General features: G+C 51.3%; 1 protein-coding gene across 1 annotated transcript in view; it reads left to right on the top strand.

Moving 5' to 3' along the window:
• The window catches only part of agxt2 (alanine--glyoxylate aminotransferase 2), a 60231-nt gene extending 41260 nt beyond the window's left edge, over positions 1–18971 (top strand). Inside the window, exons 11-14 of the mRNA XM_072592820.1 lie at positions 6459–6547; positions 8512–8661; positions 14194–14292; positions 18570–18971. Coding sequence (XP_072448921.1) covers positions 6459–6547; positions 8512–8661; positions 14194–14292; positions 18570–18683 — 452 coding nt within the window. The 3' untranslated portion in view covers positions 18684–18971. The remainder of the gene's footprint in view (positions 1–6458; positions 6548–8511; positions 8662–14193; positions 14293–18569) is intronic.
• Positions 18972–20372: the final 1401 nt, after the last annotated feature.

Genomic DNA, 20372 nt, shown 5'->3' with positions numbered 1-20372 from the left:
GTATCTCTGTATCTTCCTCATCAACATTTTCATTTTCTATAGTGAACACTGTCGAATAATATTTATTTAGTGCTTCCCCGATCTCCTCTGAGTCCACACACAACTTCCCACTATTATCCTTGATTGACCCTAATCTTACTCTCGTCATTCTTTTATTCCTGACATACCTATGGAAAGCCTTAGGGTTTACCCTGATCCTATCCACCAACAACTTCTCATGTCTCCTCCTGGCTCTTCTGAGCTCTCTTTTTAGGTCTTTCCTGACTTTCTTGTAACCCTCAAGCACCCTGAGTTTTCACATTTTGTCCTAACATAAGCCTTCTTCTTCTTGACCAGGGATTCCACTTCCTTAATAAACCACGACTCACGTGTTCTATATCTTCCTCCCTGCCTGACAGGTACATACTTATCTAGGACACACAGGAGCTTTTCCTTGAATAAGCTCCACATTTTAAATGTGCCCATCCCCTGCAGTTTCCTTCCCCACTCTATGCTTCCTAAATCTTGCCTAATTGCATCGTAATTTCCCTTCCCCCAGCTGTAACTCTTGCTCGGTGGAGTACACCTATCCCTTTCCATCACTAAAGTAAACATAACAGAATTGTGATCACTATCACCAAAGTGCTCACCTACCTCCAAATCTAACACCTGGCCAGGCTCGTTACCCAGTACCAAATCTAATGTGGCTTCGCCCCTTGTAGGCCTGTCTACATACTGTGTCAGGAAGCCCTCCTGCACACACTGGACAAAAACTGACCCATCTATAGTACTCGTACTGTAGTGTTCCCAGTCAATATTTGGATAGTTGAAGTCCCCCATGACAACTACCCTGCCCCTCTCACTCCTATCGAGAATCATCTTTGCTATCCTTTCCTCAACAGCTCTGGGACTATAGAAAACTCCCAACATAGTGACCTCTCCTTTCCTGTTTCTAACCTCAGCCCACACTACCTCAGTTGACGAGTCCCCAAACATCCTTTCTGCCAACGTAATACTGTCCTTGACCAACAATGCCACACCTCCCCCTCTTTTACCTTCTTCTCTGTTCTAACTGAAACATCTGAATCCCAGAACCTGCAACAGCCATTCCTGTCCCTGCTCTATCCATGTCTCCATATTGGCCACAACATCGAAGTCCCAACCCACGCTGCCAGTTCACCCACTTTATTTTGGATGCTTCTCGCGTTGAAGTACACACATTTCTAACCAGGTTCTCGCTTGCCAGTGTCAGATATTTGATTGTGGAGCTCCCTGCTCTCATCCTCTTCTGTACCTGTCCTACAATTTTGGTTCCCATCCCCCTGCTGTATTAGTTTAAATCCACATTAATAGCTTTAGTGAATTTCCCACCCAGGATATTGGTACCCCTCTGGTTTAGATGAAGACCATCCTGCTTGTAGAGGTCCCACCTACCCCAGAAAGAGCTCCAATTATCCAAAATCCTGAAACCCTCCCTCCTGCACCATCCCTGCTGCAGAAAGGGAGATCGTTGAGGAGGTTGGGTGGAACACAGAGTCGGTATGGGTGAAAGTCAGAAACAGGAAAGGAGCAGTCACTTTATTGGGAGCTTTCTACAGACCACCAGGTAGCAACAGAGGCACAGAAGAGCAGATTGGAGGCAGGTTTTCGAAAGGTGCAGAAGTAACAGGGTTTTTATCTTGGGTGACTTTAACTTCCCTAATATTGATTGGAACCTCCTTAGTTCAAATAGTTTTAGCTGGAGCAGTTTTTGTCAGGTGTGTCCAGGAAGGGTTCCTGACACAATAAGTATATAGGCCAACTAGAAGGGGGGCCATTTTGGATCTGGTGCTTGGCAACAAACCAGGTGAGGTGTCAGATCTCTCAGTGGGAGAGCATGTCAGTGGTAGCAATCATAACTCCCTGACCTTTACTATAGTCATGGAGAAGGTTAGGAGCAGACAGTATGGGGAAAGTATTTATTGGGGGGGGCGGGGGGCAAATTACACGGCTATTGGCAGGAACTAGGGCATCTAAATTGGGAACACATTCTCAGGAAAATGCATGACAGAAATGTGGAGATTGTTTTGGTAGGCTTATGCGGAAAGTCAGGAGGCATGGGATAGAGGGAAATTTGGCCAGTTGGATAGAGAACTGGCTAACCGGTCGAAGTCAGAGAGTGGTGGTAGATGGTAAATATTCAGCCTGGAGCCCAGTTACAAGTGGAGTTCCGCAGGGATCAGTTCTGGGTCCTCTGCTGTTTGTAATTTTTATTAATGACTTGGAAGAGGGAGTCGAAGGGTGTGTCAGTAAATTTGCAGATGATACGAAGATTGGTGGAGTTGTGGACAGTGAGGAGGGCTGTTGTCGGCTGCAAAGGGACTTAGATATGATGCAGAGCTGGGCTGAGGAGTGGCAGATGGAGTTCAAGTGTGAGGTTGTCAATTTTGGAAGGACAAATAAGAATGCGGAATACAGGGTTAACGGTAGGGTTCTTAGTAAGGTGGAGGAACAGAGGGATCTTGGGGTCTATGTTCATAGATCTTTGAAAGTTGCCACTCAGGTGGATAGAGCTTGTACAAAGGCCTATGGCGTATTAGCGTTCATTAGCAGAGGGATTGAATTCAAGAGTCGTGAGGTGATGTTGCAGCTGTATAGGACCTTGGTAAGGCCACATTTCGAGTACTGTGTGCGGTTCTGGTCACTTCACTTTAGGAAAGATGTGGAAGCTTTGGAGAGGGTGCAGAGGAGATTTACCAGGATGTTGCCTGGAATGGAGAATAGGTCGTACGAGGATAGGCTGAGAGTGCTAGGCCTTTTCTCATTGGAACGGCGAAGGGTGAGGGGTGACTTGATAAAGGTTTATAAGATGATCAGGGGAATAGATAGAGTAGACAGTCAGAGCCTTTTCCCCGGGTACAACAGAGTGTTACAAGGGGACATAAATTTAAGGTGAAGGGTGGAAGGTATGGGGGGGATGTTCTTTACCCAGAGAGTGGTGGGGGCATGGAATGCGCTGCCTGTGGGAGCGGCAGAGTCAGAATCATTGGTGACCTTTAAGTGGCAATTGGATAGGTACATGGATAGGTGCTTAAGCTAGGACAAATGTTTGGCACAACATCGTGGGCCGAAGGGCCTGTTCTGTGCTGTATTGTTATATGTTTGCTGACAGTGCTGGACAGGTTGGTCACAGTGAGGCAAGGAAGGGATGGTAGGGTGAAGGAACCTTGGATAACAAGGGATGGGGAACATCTAGTCAAGAGGAAGAGAGAAGCTTACTTCAGATTGAGGAGGTAAAGATCAGACAGGGCTCTCAATTGTTACAAGGTAGCTAAGGAGAAACTGAAAATGGATTTAGGAGAGTGATAAGGGGGCATGACAAAGCTTTAGTGGGTAGGATTAAGGAAAACTCTAAGGCATTCTATATTTATGTGAGGAAGAAGAGGATGGCAGGAGTGAGGGTAGGGCCAATCAGGGACAGTGGAGGGAACATGTGCCTGGAGTCGGAGGAGGTAGGGGAAGTCCTCAATGAGTACTTTGCTTCAGTATTCACTACTGAGAGGGACGTTGATGTTTGAGAGGACAGTGTGAAACAGACTGATATGCTCAAACAGGTTAGTGTTAAGAAGGAAAGTTTGCTGGAAAGTTTGAAAAAATGAGGCTAGGTAAGTATCCTGGGCCAGACAGGATATACCCAAAGTTATTATTGTAAGTGAGGTAAGAGATTGCTGCCTCTTTTGTGATGATCTTTGTGTCTTCACTGTCCACTAGGGTAGGGCCTTTGATTGGAGGATGGCAAATGTTATTCCTTCATTCAGGAATGGGAATAGGGATAATCCTGGGATTACTGTAAATGGAAGAGCCTTGGGAAAAGTTGATGAGCAGAAAGATCTGGGAGTGCAGGTCCATTGTACCCTGAAGGTTGCTGCACAGGTGGATAGAGTGGTCAAGAAGGCATATGGTATGGTTGTCTTCATTGGAGGGGGTATTGAGTATAAGAGCTGGCAGGTCATGTTAAAATTGGACCAGACATTGGTTCAGCCGCATTTAGAATACTGTGTACAGTTCTGGTCTCTACATTACCAAAAAGATGTGGACACTTTGGAGAGGGTGCAGGGAAGGTTTATGAGGATGTTGCCTGGTATGGAAGGTGCTCGCTATGAAGAGAGGTTGAGTAGGTTAGAATCGTTTTCATTAGAGAAAAGGAGATTGAGGGGGGACCTGATTGAGGTTTACAAAATCATGAAGGGTATAGACAGGGTGGATAGAGACGAGCTTTTTCCCAGGGTGAGGGATTCAATAACGAGAGGTCACACTTTCAAGGTGAGAGGTGGAAAGTTTAAGGGGGGTACACGCGGCAAGTACTTCACACAGAGGGTGGGGGGTGTCTGGAACACGTTGCCAGCAGAGGTGGTAGAGGTAGGCACGGTAGATTCATTTAAGATGCGTCTGGACAGATGCAGGAGCAGGTGGGGAGCAGAGGGATACAGACGGTTAGGAATTGACTGACAGGTTTAGACAGTGGATTTGGATCGGCTCAGGCTTGGAGGGCCAAAGGGCCTGTTCCTGGGCTGTAAATTGTCTTTGTTCTTTGTTCTAGGAATTACAGACCAGTCAATCTTGTGTCTGTGGTGGGCAAATTATTGGAGGGGATTCTGAGAGATAGGATTTATGATTACTTGGAAAACCATAGTTTTGATTAGAGATAGTCAGCGTGACTTTGTGAGGGGCAGGTCATGCCTCACAAACCTTATTGAATTCTTTGAGGGTGTGACAAATCAGATTGATGAAGGTTGAGCAGTAGGTGTGGTGTTCATAGATTTTAAAGAGGTGTTTGATCAGGTTCCCCACGATAGGCTCATTCAGAAAGTAAGGAGTGTGGGATACAGGGAGACCTGTCTGTCTGGATACAGGATTGGCTGGCCCACGGAAGACAGAGGATGGTAATAGATGGAAAATATCCAGCCTGGAGCTTGGGGACCAGTGGGGTTCCACAGGGATCTGTCTGGGACCTCTGCTGTTTGTGATTTTTATAAATGACTTGGATGAGGAAGTGGAAGGGGTGGGTTAGTAAGTTTGCCGATGAACATAGAACATTGAAAAGTACAGCACAGAACAGGCCCTTTGGCCCACGATGTTGTGCCGAGGTTTAATCCGAATGTAAAGTAAAATAACCTAACCTACACACCCCTCAACTCACTGCTATCCATGTGCGTGTCTAGCAGTGGATTACATGTCCCCAGTGACTCTGCTCCCACCAGCACAGCTGGCAACGCATTCCATACAGTCACAACTCTCTGCATAAAGAACCTACCTCTGGTGTCTCCTTTATACCTCCTCCTAATAACTTCAAACAATGACCCCTCTCGTACCAGTCAATCCTGCCCTGGGGAAAACAAAGGTTGGTGGAGTTGTGGATAGTGTGGAGGGCTGTTGTAAGTTGCAATGGGACATTGAGAGGATGCAGAACTGGGCTGAGAAGTGGCAGATGGAGTTCAACCTGGAAAAAGTGTGAACTGATTCACTTTGGAAGGTCGAGTTTGATTACAGATTACAGGGTTAGAGGCAGGATTCTTGGCAGTGTGGGGGAACAAAAAGATATTGCGGTCCATATACATAGATCCCTCAAAGTTACCACCCAAGTTGACAGGGTTGTTAAGAAGGCGTACAGTATGTTAGCTTTCATTAGCACGGGGATTGAGTTTAACAGCCACGAGGTTATGCTGCAGCTCTATAGGGCACTGGTTAGACCACACTTGGAATATTGTGTTCAGTTCTGGTCACTTCATTATAGGAAAGATGTGGAGACTTTAGCGAGGGTGCAGAGGAGATTTCCCAGGATGCTGCCTGCACTGGGGGGCATGTGTTATGAAGAAAGGTTGAGGGAGCTAGGGTTTTTATCATTGGAGCGAAGAAGGATGAGAGGTGACTTGATAGAGGTGTACAAGATGATGAGAGGCATAGATAGAGTGGATAGACAGAGACTTTTTCCCAGGGTGGAAATGGCTATCACAAAGTGCATTGGAGGAAGGTTTAGGGAGGGTGTCAGATGTAGGTTCTTTACACAGAGAGTGGTGGGTGTGAGGAATGCACTGCCAGCGATGGGAGTAGGGTCAGAGACATTAGGGACATTCAAGTGACTCTTGGAGAGGCCCATGGGAGTTAGTACAATGAAGGGTATGTAGGTTAGTCTGACCTTAGAGTAGGATAAAAGGCCAGCACAACATCATGGGCCGAAGGGCCAGTACTGTGCTGTACTGTTCTAGGTCTATGTTCTAAAACTGCTCGCAATGTTCCCGATGTGATCTGACTAGTGCCTTATCAAACCACAACGGTACCTCCCTGTATTCTAACACTCTCCAAGGGATCGTGAACATTGGATATACCTTGCTCCGTGCGGAGAGTACCTACTGACTCACCCCGAACGAATCTGAAACGAGGATTACCCATGTCTCTGCCCCCCCCGTGCAGCTGCCCTGTCCCTCCCTTGTGTATTTCAGAGATCGCTGCTGCCATGTCTGAAGCAACAACCTTCAACACGTTTGGAGGGAACCCCATGGCCTGTACCATCGGATCCACCGTCCTCAAGGTCAGCACCACACAACCAACAGGAGGGACACACCCCGGGGGGGGGGACAGGGGCACAGTGTGAGGGCAGGGAACCGGGTCTGGGGGGTGACAGGGTGTGGGGGTGATGGGGAGTGGGGGGGGTGACGGGGAGTGGGGGGGGTGACGGGGAGTGGGGGGTGACAGGGTGTGGGGGGTGACGGGGAGTGGGGGGGTGACGGGGGGTGACGGGGTGTGGGGGTGACGAGGTGTGGGGGGTGACGGGTTGTGGGGGGTGATGGGTTGTGGGGGGTGACGGGGTGTGGGGGTGACGAGGTGTGGGGTGACGGGGTGTGGGGGTGACGGGTTGTGGGGGGTGACGGGGTGTGGGGGTGACGGGGTGTGGGGGTATGGGGGTGACGGGGTGTGGGGGTGACGGGGTGTGGGGGTGACGGGGTGTGGGGGTGACGGGTTGTGAGGGGTGATGGGTTGTGGGGGGTGACGGGGTGTGGGGGTGATGGGGTGTGGGGGTGACGAGTGTGGGGGTGACGAGGTGTGGGGTGACGGGGTGTGGGGGTGACGGGGTGTGGGGGGTGACGGGGTGACAGGGCGTGGGGGTGACGAGGTGTGGGGGGTGAAGGGGTGACGAGGTGTGGGGGGTGACGGGGTGTGGGGGTGACGGGTTGTGGGGGGTGATGGGGTGTGGGGGGTGACGGGGTGTGGGGGTGACGGGGTGTGGGGGTATGGGGGTGACGGGGTGTGGGGGGTGACGGGGTGACAGGGCGTGGGGGTGACGAGGTGTGGGGGGTGAAGGGGTGACAGGGCGTGGGGGTGACGAGGTGTGGGGGGTGAAGGGGTGACGAGGTGTGGGGGGTGACGGGGTGTGGGGGTGACGGGGCGACAGGGCGTGGGGGGTGACGGGGTGTGGGGGGTGACGGGGTGTGGGGGGTGACGGGGTGTGGGGGGTGACGGGGTGTGGGGGTGACGGGGCGTGGGGGTGACGGGGTGACAGGGCATGGGGGTGACGAGGTGTGGGGGTGACGGGGCGTGGGGGGTGACGGGGCGTGGGGGGTGACGGGGCGTGGGGGGTGACGAGGTGTGGGGGGTGACGAGGTGTGGGGAATGACGGGGCGTGGGGGGTGACGGGGTGTGGGGTGAAGGGGCGTGGGGGGTGAAGGGGCGTGGGGGGTGACGGGGTGTGGGGGTGACAGGGTGACGAGGTGTGGGGGTGACGAGGTGTGGGGGTGACTGGGTGTTGGGGTGTGGGGGGTGACGGGGTGTGGGGGTGATGGGGCGTGAGGGTGGGGGGTGACGGGGTGTGGGGGGGTGACGGGGTGTGGGGGGTGACGGGGTGTGGGGGGTGACGGGGTGTGGGGGTGACGGGGCGTGGGGGTGACGGGGTGACAGGGCATGGGGGTGACGAGGTGTGGGGGTGACGGGGCGTGGGGGGTGACGGGGCGTGGGGGGTGACGGGGCGTGGGGGGTGACGAGGTGTGGGGGGTGACGAGGTGTGGGGAATGACGGGGCGTGGGGGGTGACGGGGTGTGGGGTGAAGGGGCGTGGGGGGTGAAGGGGCGTGGGGGGTGACGGGGTGTGGGGGTGACAGGGTGACGAGGTGTGGGGGTGACGAGGTGTGGGGGTGACTGGGTGTTGGGGTGTGGGGGGTGACGGGGTGTGGGGGTGATGGGGCGTGAGGGTGGGGGGTGACGGGGTGTGGGGGGTGATGGGGTGTGGGGGTGATGGGGGGTGACGGGGTGGGGGAGTGACGGGGTGTGGGGGTGATGGGGCGTGGGGGTGACGGGGTCTGAGGGGGGTGACGGGGTGGGGGGGGTGTGGGGGCGACGGGATGTGGGGGGGTGACGGGGGTGACGGGGGGTGACGGGGTGTGGGGGGTGACGGGGTGGGGGGGTGACAGGAGTGATGGGGTGTGGGGGGTGACTGGGTGTGAGGGTGTGGGGGTGACGGGGTCTGGGGGTGACGGGGTGATAGAGTGCTCTCTGTTTGAAGGTGATCGAAGAGGAGAATCTGATGGGGAATTGCCAGACCCTGGGGAACCAGCTGCTCCTGGGGCTGGAGAAACTGCGCCAAGAGTTCGAGATTGTAGGGGACGTTCGGGGGAAGGGGCTGATGATTGGCATGGAAATGGTGGACAGTCGGGTAAGTACCTCACTACCCATCAGCGATGGGGGGAGGGGGGGATAGTGCGCTGTTAGGGGGGGGTGTGGGATGTTGGGGTGCGGTGTGAGTGTTGTGGGTGGGTCTGTGGGGTGTTGGGTGGGTGTTCGTGGGGTGTTGGGGTGCTGCTCAGTTGAAGGGGTTCAGGCTTGGGGCCTGCTCTGGGGTAAAACAGTTTGACACAAACCGACAGAAACCCCATTCAGACACTTGGCTCGGCTCCTGGAACATGCTGCAACGTTGAATAAGATCCTGACACCTCAGAGATTTTCCAAATCCACTCTCCACCTTCACCACCATCTCCCCCACCCCTCCCCTCCCCTCCCCTCCCCTCCCCACCCATCCACTCCCGTCCCCTCCACTCCCATCCCCTCCCCTCCCCTCCCCTCCCCTCCCCCCCCACCCTTCCCCATCCTTCCCCTCCCCACCCTTCCCCTCCTCACCCCTCCCCTCCCCACCGCTCCGCATGCCTCCCCCTCCCCTCCTCACCCTTCCCCTCCCCACCCCTCCGCACCCTTTCCCTCCCCTCCCATCCCCACCCCACCCTTCCCCTCCCCACCCCTCCCCACCCTTTCCCTCCCCTCCCCACCCTTTCCCTCCCCTCCCCTCCCCTCCCCTCCCCATCCCTCCCCACCCCACCCCTCCCCTCCCCTCCACTCCCCACCCACTGCACCCCTCTGCACCTCTCCCCTGCCCTCCCCACCCCTCCCCTCCCCTCCCCACCCCTCCCCACCCCACCCCACCCCTCCCCTCAGTGACAGAGCGCTCCTCACTCTCACCCTCTGTTTGAAGGGGAAGAGCTCTCAGTTTCAATGTGTTTCCCTAATCCATGGATGACGCGGATGGGGAGAGTGAATGTATCTTCACTGGGTTTGGTGGTGACCCATACGCTGGGGGTGACAGGGGCGTTTGCAGCGTCCTGCAGCCTGTCCTGAATCCACACCAGCACATCCCCCTCCCCAGGGCAGGCCACTGCTCAGTCAGTACCTGATTATAACTTTCCCCAAGTCCCTGGTTTACAGCTAACCCCGGAAAGACTTCCATACCCTCTGTCGTGAGAACAGAAGCAAAATGGTTGTCCATTTCATCTCCTGTTCCCCTCCTCTCTGCTATTAACCTCTTTTCTCACTCACTTTAACTCTTTTCCTTTTTAAACACCTACAGAACCTCCTGCTGTGTGTTGATACATTTTGAGCTCAGTGCCTCTCCCACTCTGTCCTTCTCCCAATGACCCTGGACAGTCCTCCTCAGTCTTTCCTTATTTCTCCAACTCTCACCTGCCCCTCAGCTTTACACATATGGACAGTTTCTCACTTTCTGCATTGATCTATCCCCCAGGCCAGTTCACCACAGCTGAGCTCAGCTACAGAGCTGTCCTTATTTCACATGAAACACTCCTCTTTGTAGCCCTTTCCCTGGCCACAGGTTGGTTAGCCCATTTGGCTGAACAGTTGGGGTTTCTGATGCCACCTGTGGGTTTAGTTCCTGCACCCGATGAGGTTACCACCAGGTTACTCCGTCTCAACCTGTCCCCTCTCCTGAGGTGTGCTGACCCCCAGGTTAAACCACCACCAATCTCTATGACCTCTCCTTCTACTAACTGGAAGTAAAAATCAGTTCAAGAAAATGTTGCAGCTTATTATGGAGCGTTTTGAAACAGAATATAATCGCACAGGGTCAGTACTGCCTCGTGAAGGGGACACCAAGCCTGACACATTCACTAAAATTCGATGAGGTGGTTACAGGCCAGATAGATATTGGGAGACTCCGGAAATTCAGCTCATCCATAAGGACTCTCACCAACGTTTACAGATGCCCCATTGAGACCATACTGTCTGGATGCATCACAGCTTGGTACGCTAAGACCATAAGAAATTACAGAGCGTGGTGTGTACAGCCCAGACCATCACAGGAGCCAACCTCCCCCATGGACTCCATTTCCACAGCTCACTACCACAGAGAGGCTGCTAACATCATCTAAGCCCCATCACAGGGTGGGTAATGATCTCCTAGACCCTCTTCCATCAGGGAGAGGGTAAAGAACCCCCAAACACACACACCAGTAGGTTCAGGGGCAGCTTAGACTGCCGAATATACCTCTTCAATTTCCAATCTAATGTTGGTCTCCCTCTTTGTGCATCTTCTGTGTAGCTGTAACATTGTCTTTCTCACTGTTCTGTCACCCTGTGATCTCCGTACAGTATAACCTGGCTATACTGCACCCAAAACAAACCTTTGCACTGTACCTCAGACAATAATAAATCAAAGCAAATATTTGGATTTTCAGACAGCGTTTGATAAGATACTAAACATTCATCAATTTAATCAGAGTCCATGGTGTTGGGAGCACTCATGAACACAGACAGAGCATGAGCTAATTAATAAATCACAGTGTGATAAATGGGGCTGGTATAGAATGGTGGGAGAGTCACCGTGATCAGTGCTGGGGTCATAATTATTTACAAAACCTATAAATGAATTGGATGAGAGAAGTCAATGGACTGGGGTGACATTTGGAGCGGATGAAGATCTGGACTCCCCCAGGGGAGGGGTCTCTCGGTTCCGCGATCAGTCAATACACAGACGATTCGGTCTGGTTCTGCAAGATTTCACACTTTATTTTTCAGCTGGGCACAGGTTCTGTGTCCCTCGGAGAAACTGCACAGGTGGCTTAAGACAAAGACATTTTTATATCTTTAGTACAGCCACGGTTACAGAGCACGTTCAAACAATTACTAATCACATTTATTAAAATCGATATTATTGACAGCAACTTAGCTCAATGATATTTCCTGAGAATCAACTTTGTTTTAAACATCCAAACTTCTTTATCTCTCTTTGCAGGGGCAGTTAGGATGGCTAGTAATGTCTAGTCTAGTTATTTCTATGCTGTAAAGGAAGCATTGTCTACTAATCTTTGATTCAGAACTCTATAGTTAATTCAGGAATGCAGCTTTTAGCAGGGTTAAAAGCCATTTTATACAGAATTGTTCATTTGCTGCCGAGAAGCCATTTTGACATGTTACTTGCATTAAGAAGCCATTTTATTGTCAGTAAGAGCATGTTATAGAGTCATAGAGATGTACAGCACAGAAACAGACCCTTCGGTCCAACCCGTCCATGCTGACCAGATATCCCACCCCAATCTAGTCCCACCTGCCAGCACCCAGCCCATATCCCTCCAAACCCTTCCTATTCATATACCCATCCAAATGCCTCTTAAATGTTGCAATTGTACCAGCCTCCACCACTTCCTCTGGCAGCTCATTCCATACACGTACCACCCTCTGCGTGAAAAAGTTGCCCCTTAGGTCTCTTTTATATCTTTCCCCTCTCACCCTAAACCTATGCCCTCTAGTTTTGGACTCCCCCACCACAGGGAAAAGACTTTGTCTATTTACCCTATCCATGCCCCTCATAATTTTATAAACCTCTATAGGGTCACCCCTCAGCCTCCGACGCTCCAGGGAAAACAGCCCCAGCCTGTTCAGCCTCTCCCTGTAGCTCAGATCCTCCAACCCTGGCAACATCCTTGTAAATCTTTTCTGAACCCTTTCAAGTTTCACAACATCTTTCCGATAGGAAGGAGACCAGAATTGCACACAATATTCCAACAGTGGCCTAACCAATGTCCTGTACAGCTGCAACATGACCTCCCAACTCCTGTACTCAATACTCTGACCAATAAAGGAGACCATACCAAACACCTTCTTCACTATCCTATCTACCTGCGACTCCACTTTCAAGGAGCTATGAACCTACACTTCAAGGTCTCTTTGTTCAGCAACACTCCCTAGAACCTTACCATTAAGTGTATAAGTCCTGCTAAGATGTGCTTTCCCAAAATGCAGCACCTCGCATTTACCTGAATTAAACTCCATCTGCCACTTCTCAGCCCATTGGCCCATCTGGTCCAGATCCTGTTGTAATCTGAGGTAACCTTCTTCACTGTCCACTACACCTCCAATTTTGGTGTCATCTGCAAACTTACTAACTGTACCTCTTATGCTCGCATCCAAATCATTTATATAAATGATGAAAAGTAGAGGATCCAGCACCGATCCTTGTGGCACTCCACTGGTCACAGGCCCCCAGTCTGAAAAACAACCCTCCACCACCACTCTCTGTCTTCTACCTTTGAGCCAGTTCTGTATCCAAATGGCTAGTTCTCCCTGAATTCAATGAGATCTAACCTTGCTAATCAGTCTCCCATGGGGAACCTTGTCGAATGCCTTACTGAACTCCATATAGATCACATCTACTGCTCTACCCTCATCAATCCTCTTTGTTACTTCTTCAAAAAACCTCAGTCATGTTTGTGAGACATGATTTCCCACGCACAAAGCCATGTTGACTATCCCTAATCAGTCCTTGCCTTTCCAAATACATGTACATCCTGTCTCTCAGGATTCCCTCCAACAACTTGCCGACCACCGAGGTCAGGCTCACCGGTCTATAGTTCTCTGGCTTGTCTTTACCACCCTTCTTAAACAGGGGCACCACGTTTGCCAACCTCCAGTCTTCCGGCATCTCACCTGTGACTATCGATGATACAAACATCTCAGCAAGAGGCCCAGCAATCACTTCTCTAGCTTCCCACAGAGTTCTCGGGTACACCTGATCAGGTCCTGGGGATTTATCCACCTTTAACCGTTTCAAGACATCCGGCACTTCCTCCTCTGGAATCTGGACATTTTGCAAGATGTCACCATCTATTTCCCTACAGTCTATATCTTCCATATCCTTTTCCACAGTAAATACTGATGCAAAATGTTCATTTAGTATCTCCCCCATTTTCTGTGGCTCCACACAAAGGCCACCTTGCTGATCTTTGAGGGGCCCTATTCTCTCCCAAGTTACCCTTTTGTCCTTAATGTATTTGTAAAATTCCTTTGGATTCTCCTTAATTCTATTTGCCAAAGCTATCTCATGTCCCCGTTTTGCCCTCCTGATTTCCCTCTTAAGTATACTCCTACTGCCTTTATACTCTTCTAAGGATTCACTCGATCTATCCTGTCTATACCTGACATATGCTTCCATCTTTTTCGTAACCAAACCCTCAATTTCTTTCGTCATCCAGCATTCCCTATACCTACCAGCCTTCCCTTTCACCCTGACAGGAATATACTTTCTCTGGATTCTTGTTATCTCATTTCTGAAGGCTTCCCATTTTCCAGCCGTCCCTTTACCTGCGAACATCTGCCTCCAATCAGCTTTCAAAAGTTCTTACCTAATACTGTCAAAATTGGCCTTTCTCCAATTTAGAACTTCAACTTTTAGATCTGGTCTATCCTTTTCCATCACTATTTTAAAACGGTTCGAATGTATTAAATGGTTGTTCCTGATAACAGGCTGTATTCAGATTTCAGATCCTCAATGACCCAGAGAGAGCTGGAAGCAGGGTGGGGATGTTGGCTGAATGTGCAGACAGACACAGGCACTGTGTGTCTCCAAGAGTGAATCTGAGAAGTTCAACTCTTCCAATATTCAAAAGGTTTTCTTCTCCATCCACAGGACAGTCAGAAACCTCTTCCTGCCCAAGAAATGAACCAGATCTGGGAGGACTGCCGGGAGATGGGACTGCTCCTGGGGAAAGGGGGCATGTACGGACAGGTAAAAGATCCAACCTCATCACTGACACACTCCCAGCCCAGCAGCCACCATGCTGACCTTCACCCAGGCACCATCCCAGGGTCTACTGGGGCACTATACCAGGACTGGGTGTGATAGCACTGGGGGAGGGGGCAGAGGGAGACTGACCAGGGTGTGATAGCACAGGGAGAGGGGACAGAGGGAGACTGATCAGGGTGTGATAGCACTGGGAGAGGGGAGAGAGGGAGACTGACCAGGGTGTGATAGCACTGGGAGAGGGGACAGAGGGAGACTGACCAGGGTGTGATAGCACTGGGAGAGGGGAGAGAGGGAGACTGGCCATGGTGTGATCGCACTGGGAGAGGGGAGACTGACCAGGGTGTGATAGCACTGGGAGAGGGGGCTGAGGGAGACTGACCAGGGTGTGATAGCACTGGGAGAGGGGAGAGAGGGAGACTGACCAGGGTGTGATAGCACTGGGAGAGGGGGCTGAGGGAGACTGACCAGGGTGTGATAGCACTGGGGGAGGGGACAGAGGGAGACTGACCAGGGTGTGATAGCACTGGGAGAGGGGAGAGAGGGAGACTGACCAGGGTGTGATAGCACTGGGAGAGGGGAGAGAGGGAGACTGACCAGGGTGTGATAGCACTGGGAGAGGGGACAGAAGGAGACTGACCAGGGTGTGATAGCACTGGGAGAGGGGACAGAGGGAGACTGACCAGGGTGTGATAGCACTGGGAGAGGGGAGAGAGGGAGACTGACCAGGGTGTGATAGCACTGGGAGAGGGGACAGAGGGAGACTGACCAGGGTGGGCGTACTAGATAATGGGATTAGGGTGGGTGGATGTTTGATGAACAGTTTGGCCAGAATGGGCCAAGTGGCCTCTGCCTGTGCGATGGCTCTGTGAGACTGTGAGGTACAGTTGGCCTGTTGTCAGTTGCAACGCCCCCAGGCTGTTGGCTGTTGCTAACTGTAGACTCACAGTCCGCAATGTGCCCGTGGACTCAGCCCTGCTCTTCCTCTGCTCTCCATGGTCTCTCTCACTCAGCGGGGAATAAACTCCAAACCCACCAGCTGCAGCTGTAATCCCCTTCATCTCCCCCTCAAACAGGAGCTGCTTCTGTTGTCCCTCATAGCCAGCTTCCCAGGAGGAGGAGGTATCCTCTCAGGATCACTCTGTCCTGACCCCTCAGGATCTTATGGTTTAAAAAGATCACCTCTCACTCTCCGAAACTCCGATGGATACTAGCCCAGCTGCGCCGAACTTCCCTCACACAAATCCTCCTCTGACCCAGGTTGCTGTTTGTATTTGTTAAACAAAAATCGGATCCCTATCTTCTGCCCGTGAGCTGCTGCGTTGAGTCACAGCAACCTACATGCTGTCACTATAACTCCCTTCAGGAAGGGATTGCAGCATCTTCACCCAGTGCCAGTGAAGCTAGGCGGTGATATTTTGAGGGTATACCATTGAGTATCAAGGGGCAATGGCTGGATTCTCTCTAATGGGGGAAGGTCATTGATGAAGCAGCTGAAGATGGTTGGGTCGAGGACACTCCCCTGAGGGACTCCTGCAGAGATGTCCTGGAGCTGAGATGACTGACCCTCCACAATCACAACTATCTTCCTCTGTGTCAGGCATAACTCCAGCCAGTGGAAACTTTGCCCCCTGACACCCCCTGATTGCAGGTTTGCCAGGGCTCCTTGATGCCACACTCGGTCGAATCCAGCCTTGATGTTTAGGGCTGTCCCTCTCCCCTCCCCTCCCCTCCCCTCCCCTCTGGAATCCAGCTCTTCTGTCCATGTTTGAGCCAAGGCTGGAATGAGGTCAGGATCTGGGTGACCCTGGGGGATCCCAAACTGGGCGTCACTGAGCAGGTTATTGCTGAGCAGGTGCTGCTCGATAGCTCTGTTACTAACACCATCCATCACGTTACTGAGGATCGAGAGGAGACTGATGGGGCAGTAATTGGCCGGTTGGATCTGTCCTGCTTTTTAGTACGGGACATACCTGGGTAATTTTCCACATTTACAGGTAGATACCAGTGTTGTAGCGTTTTGGGTGAAATTCTAACAGCCATTACCCCACCAAATGTTTAAAATGTTTGATGGACAGACTTTTAAATCACCACAAGTTACTTCCCCGATTTCTCTGAGCAAGACCCTGACATTAAACATGACCATTTCTGCCCTCAGTCCTACAATGTGATGGAAGCCTGGTTTAGAAGTTAGCTTTGAGGGAACACCTTATTTTCCCAAATCCCATTTCCATGTTTCATCTGTGGGTAACATTCCTGACACAAAACCCAGAGTTATAAGCAGTGGTTCCCTGGGAGAGGGACCCTCAGGGGAGTACCTCAAAACAGGGCAGACCTCCAGGTCAGGGGGTGAAACTGGCACCTCCTTCCCAATCCCAGCCCCCTCCCTGTCACTCACAATGGGGTCCCTTGGAAGGAGGAGCTCTTCCTTCATTCCCATTCCAAACAAAAATCAGGGAATGGGAGGTGATGCCCCATTGGCAGAGACCCAGGTAATGGCTTTCCTGGGAACCTGGGTTCAAATCCCAGCACGGCAGATGGTGGAATGTGAATTCAGTACGTATCTGGAATTATGAGTCTGATAATGACCATGAACCCATTGGTGATTGTCGGAAAACCCCATCTGGGTCACTAACGTTCTTCAGGGAAGGAAACTGTCATCTTTACCTAGTCTGGCCTACACGTGACTCCAGACCCATGGTGATGTGGATGCCCTGTGGGTAATTAGGGATGGGTAGTAAAGGTTGGCCGAGCCAGTGACACCCTCAGCTTGAAAGGCTGAATTAGCTTTCTTGTCGTTATATAACACAGCCCAGGGCCTTCCCATTGACTGTGTTAATCCTGCCTAGGCTTGACCAATCCAATGCAACACCTTACGTTTATCGAAATTAAACCCCACCTACCACACCTCAGTCCACTTACCCAGTTGATCATGATATCACTACAATGTTTGAAACTTCAAAATATCGGGAAATAATTTGGGTTATGAACTGTTGTCATGACAACAATGCCTTCAGCCATTTCTAAATGTCACACGGAATGAATCGAATGTGTTCTCCCAGCGTCAACAATCAACAAAATTACACAGACACAGCTTTCCCCGTATCTTACCCTGTATCTATCCTCGTATCTAACCCCGTACCTAACCCTGCATCTAACCCCGTATCTAACCCCGCACCTAACCCCGTATCTATCCCCGTACCTATCCCTGTATCTAACCCCGTATCTATCCTCATATCTAACCCTGCATCTAACCACGTATCTAACCCCGTACCTATCCTCATATCTAACCACGTATCTATCCCTGTATCTAACCCCGTATCTATCCCTGTATCTAACCCCGCACCTAACCCCATACCTAACCCCGAATCTATCCCCATATCTAACGCCGAATCTATCCCCATATCTAACCCCGTATCTATCCCTGTACCTAACCCCATATCTAACCCTGTCCTGGGAGTGTTTGATGGGGATACTGTAGAGGGAGCTTTACTCTGTATCTACCCCCATGCTGTCCCTGTCCTGGGAGTGTTTGGTGGGGAACAGTGTAGAGGGTGTTTTACGCTGTATCTAACCCCGTGCTGTCCCTGTCCTGGGAGTGTTTGATGGGGGACAGTGTAGAGGGAGCTTTACTCTGTATCTAACCCCGTGCTGTCCCTGTCCAGGGAGTGTTTGATGGGGACAGTGTAGAGGCAGCTTTACTCTGTATCTAACCCCGTGCTGTCCCTGTCCTGGGAGTGTTTGATGGGGGAACAGTGTAGAGGGTGTTTTACGCTGTATCTAACCCCGTGCTGTCCCTGTCCTGGGAGTGTTTGATGGGGGACAGTGTAGAGGATGTTTTACGCTGTATCTAACCCCGTGCTGTCCCTGTCCTGGGAGTGTTTGATGGGGAACAGTGTAGAGGTTGTTTTACGCTGTATCTAACCCCGTGCTGTCCCTGTCCTGGGAGTGTTTGATGGGGGACAGTGTAGAGGCAGCAGCTTTACTCTGTATCTAACCCCGTGCTGTCCCTGTCCTGGGAACGTTTGATGGGGGACAGTGTAGAAGGAGTTTTACGCTGTATCTAACCCTGTGCTGTTCCTGTCCTGGGAGTGTTTGATGGGGGACAGTGTAGAGAGTGTTTTACGCTGTATCTTACCCCGTGCTGTCCCTGTCCTGGGAGTGTTTGATGGGGGACAGTGTAGACAAGAGTTTTACGCTGTATCTAACCCTGTGCTGTCCCTGTCCTGACTCAGTCTGTTCTATTCGCTTGTTATTCACAGAGTTTCAGGATTAAGCCTCCCATGTGCATTACAAAGGAAGATGTTGATTTTGCTCTGTCTGTCTTTCGAGTCGCTCTCCAGAAACAAACCAGCCGGAGATTACAGAATCTGTAGCCATGATTAACCCAGGCCTGTGCAGATACACAAAATCAAGACAGCCTCAGTAATAGCAGCCAACCCCACTGCTTTCCTAAGGCCTGTCTAACCCATCCATGAACTCCCATCACACTGACAGCAGAGCGATCACAACTGCACAGTGCTGTATTCCAAAACTCACTCATTTGTGTTAAAGGAAACACATCCGTTGATCAGATTCCACTTGTTAACCAATGATCACCTCCCTGTTCTGTACCCTGAATGTTTGATTCCATGCAGTTATTAAATAAATGTTACATGCTGTGATAGCTGTCATAGGGCAGTGGGCTGGGAAGTGCTGTGTTTCTCACTGCTTCAGTCCTGATGGTCACTGTCCTGTAGCATTGCTCTGTGACTGATGCTATCACCAAGGGCCAGACACTGAAAGTGTGTTTCACAGACACCAAACTCTCAAAACATAGCACATACAGAGGAAGTTAGAGGACAGTACAACGGCAGAGATTCCGAGGAGCAGCAAAGAGATGAGCTGGCATTTCTGTGGACTGTCCTGATCCTTAACATCATCTCGCTGAACTTGGAGATAGCACACAGCAAAGTAGCAAGGTGACCTGGGTGACCTGGGAGGGGAACGCAGAGGTGCTTCACTGTGAACTGGCCATACTGAGTGAGTGAAGATCAGAACGGTGCTGGAAAGGCACAATAACTCAGGCAGCGTTCGAAATCGATGTTTCGGGCCAAACCTCTTCAGGAATGATATTCCTGATGAAGGGCTTTTGCCCAAAATGTTGATTCTCCTGCTCCTCAGATGCTGCCTGACCTGCTGTGCTTTTCCAGCACCACACTCTCAACTCTCCAGCATCTGCAGTCCTCACTTTCACCTGCATTGAGTGAGTGAGCTAATGTATGGCAGATGCAGTGTAATGGGGATAAATGTGAGGTTATCCACTTTGGGAGCAAAGACAGGAGGCAGATTATTATCTCAATGCCGATAGGTTGGTGAAAAAGGGAGGTGCACTAAGACCTGGGTGTCCCTGTACACCAATAGCTCAGAGTGAGTGTGCAGGTGCTGCAGGCATTGAAGAAGGCAAATGGTATGTTGGCCTTTGTAGCAGTGGGATTCGGTTACAGGAACAGGGACGTGGGGGGTATTCGAGTACAGGAACAGGGACGTGGGGGGTATTCGAGTACAGGAACAGGGACGTGGGGGGTATTCGAGTACAGGAACAGGGACGTGGGGGGTATTCGAGTACAGGAACAGGGACGTGGGGGGTATTCGAGTACAGGAACAGGGACGTAGGGGGGTATTTGAGCAGAGGAACAGGGACGTAGGGGGGTATTCGAATACAGGAACAGGTACGTAGGGGGGTATTCGAATACAGGAACAGGGACGTAGGGGGATATTCGAGTACAGGAACAGAGACATGGGGGGTATTTGAGTACAGGAACAGGGACGTGGGGGGTATTCGAGTACAGGAACAGGGACATGGGGGGTATTTGAGCAGAGGAACAGGGATGTAGGGGGGTATTCGAGTACAGGAACAGGGACGTAGGGGGGTATTTGAGTACAGGAACAGGGACGTAGGGGGGTATTCGAGTACAGGAACAGGGACGTAGGGGGGTATTTGAGCAGAGGAACAGGGACGTAGGGGGGTATTCGAGTACAGGAACAGAGACATGGGGGGTATTTGAGTACAGGAACAGGGACGT

Source organism: Chiloscyllium punctatum, chromosome 2, assembly GCF_047496795.1.
Source record: "Chiloscyllium punctatum isolate Juve2018m chromosome 2, sChiPun1.3, whole genome shotgun sequence".
NCBI classification, from domain to species: Eukaryota; Metazoa; Chordata; class Chondrichthyes; order Orectolobiformes; family Hemiscylliidae; genus Chiloscyllium; species Chiloscyllium punctatum.
The sequence above is the reverse complement of the archived record's forward strand: the minus strand, read 5'-3'. Positions and strand labels throughout refer to the sequence as shown.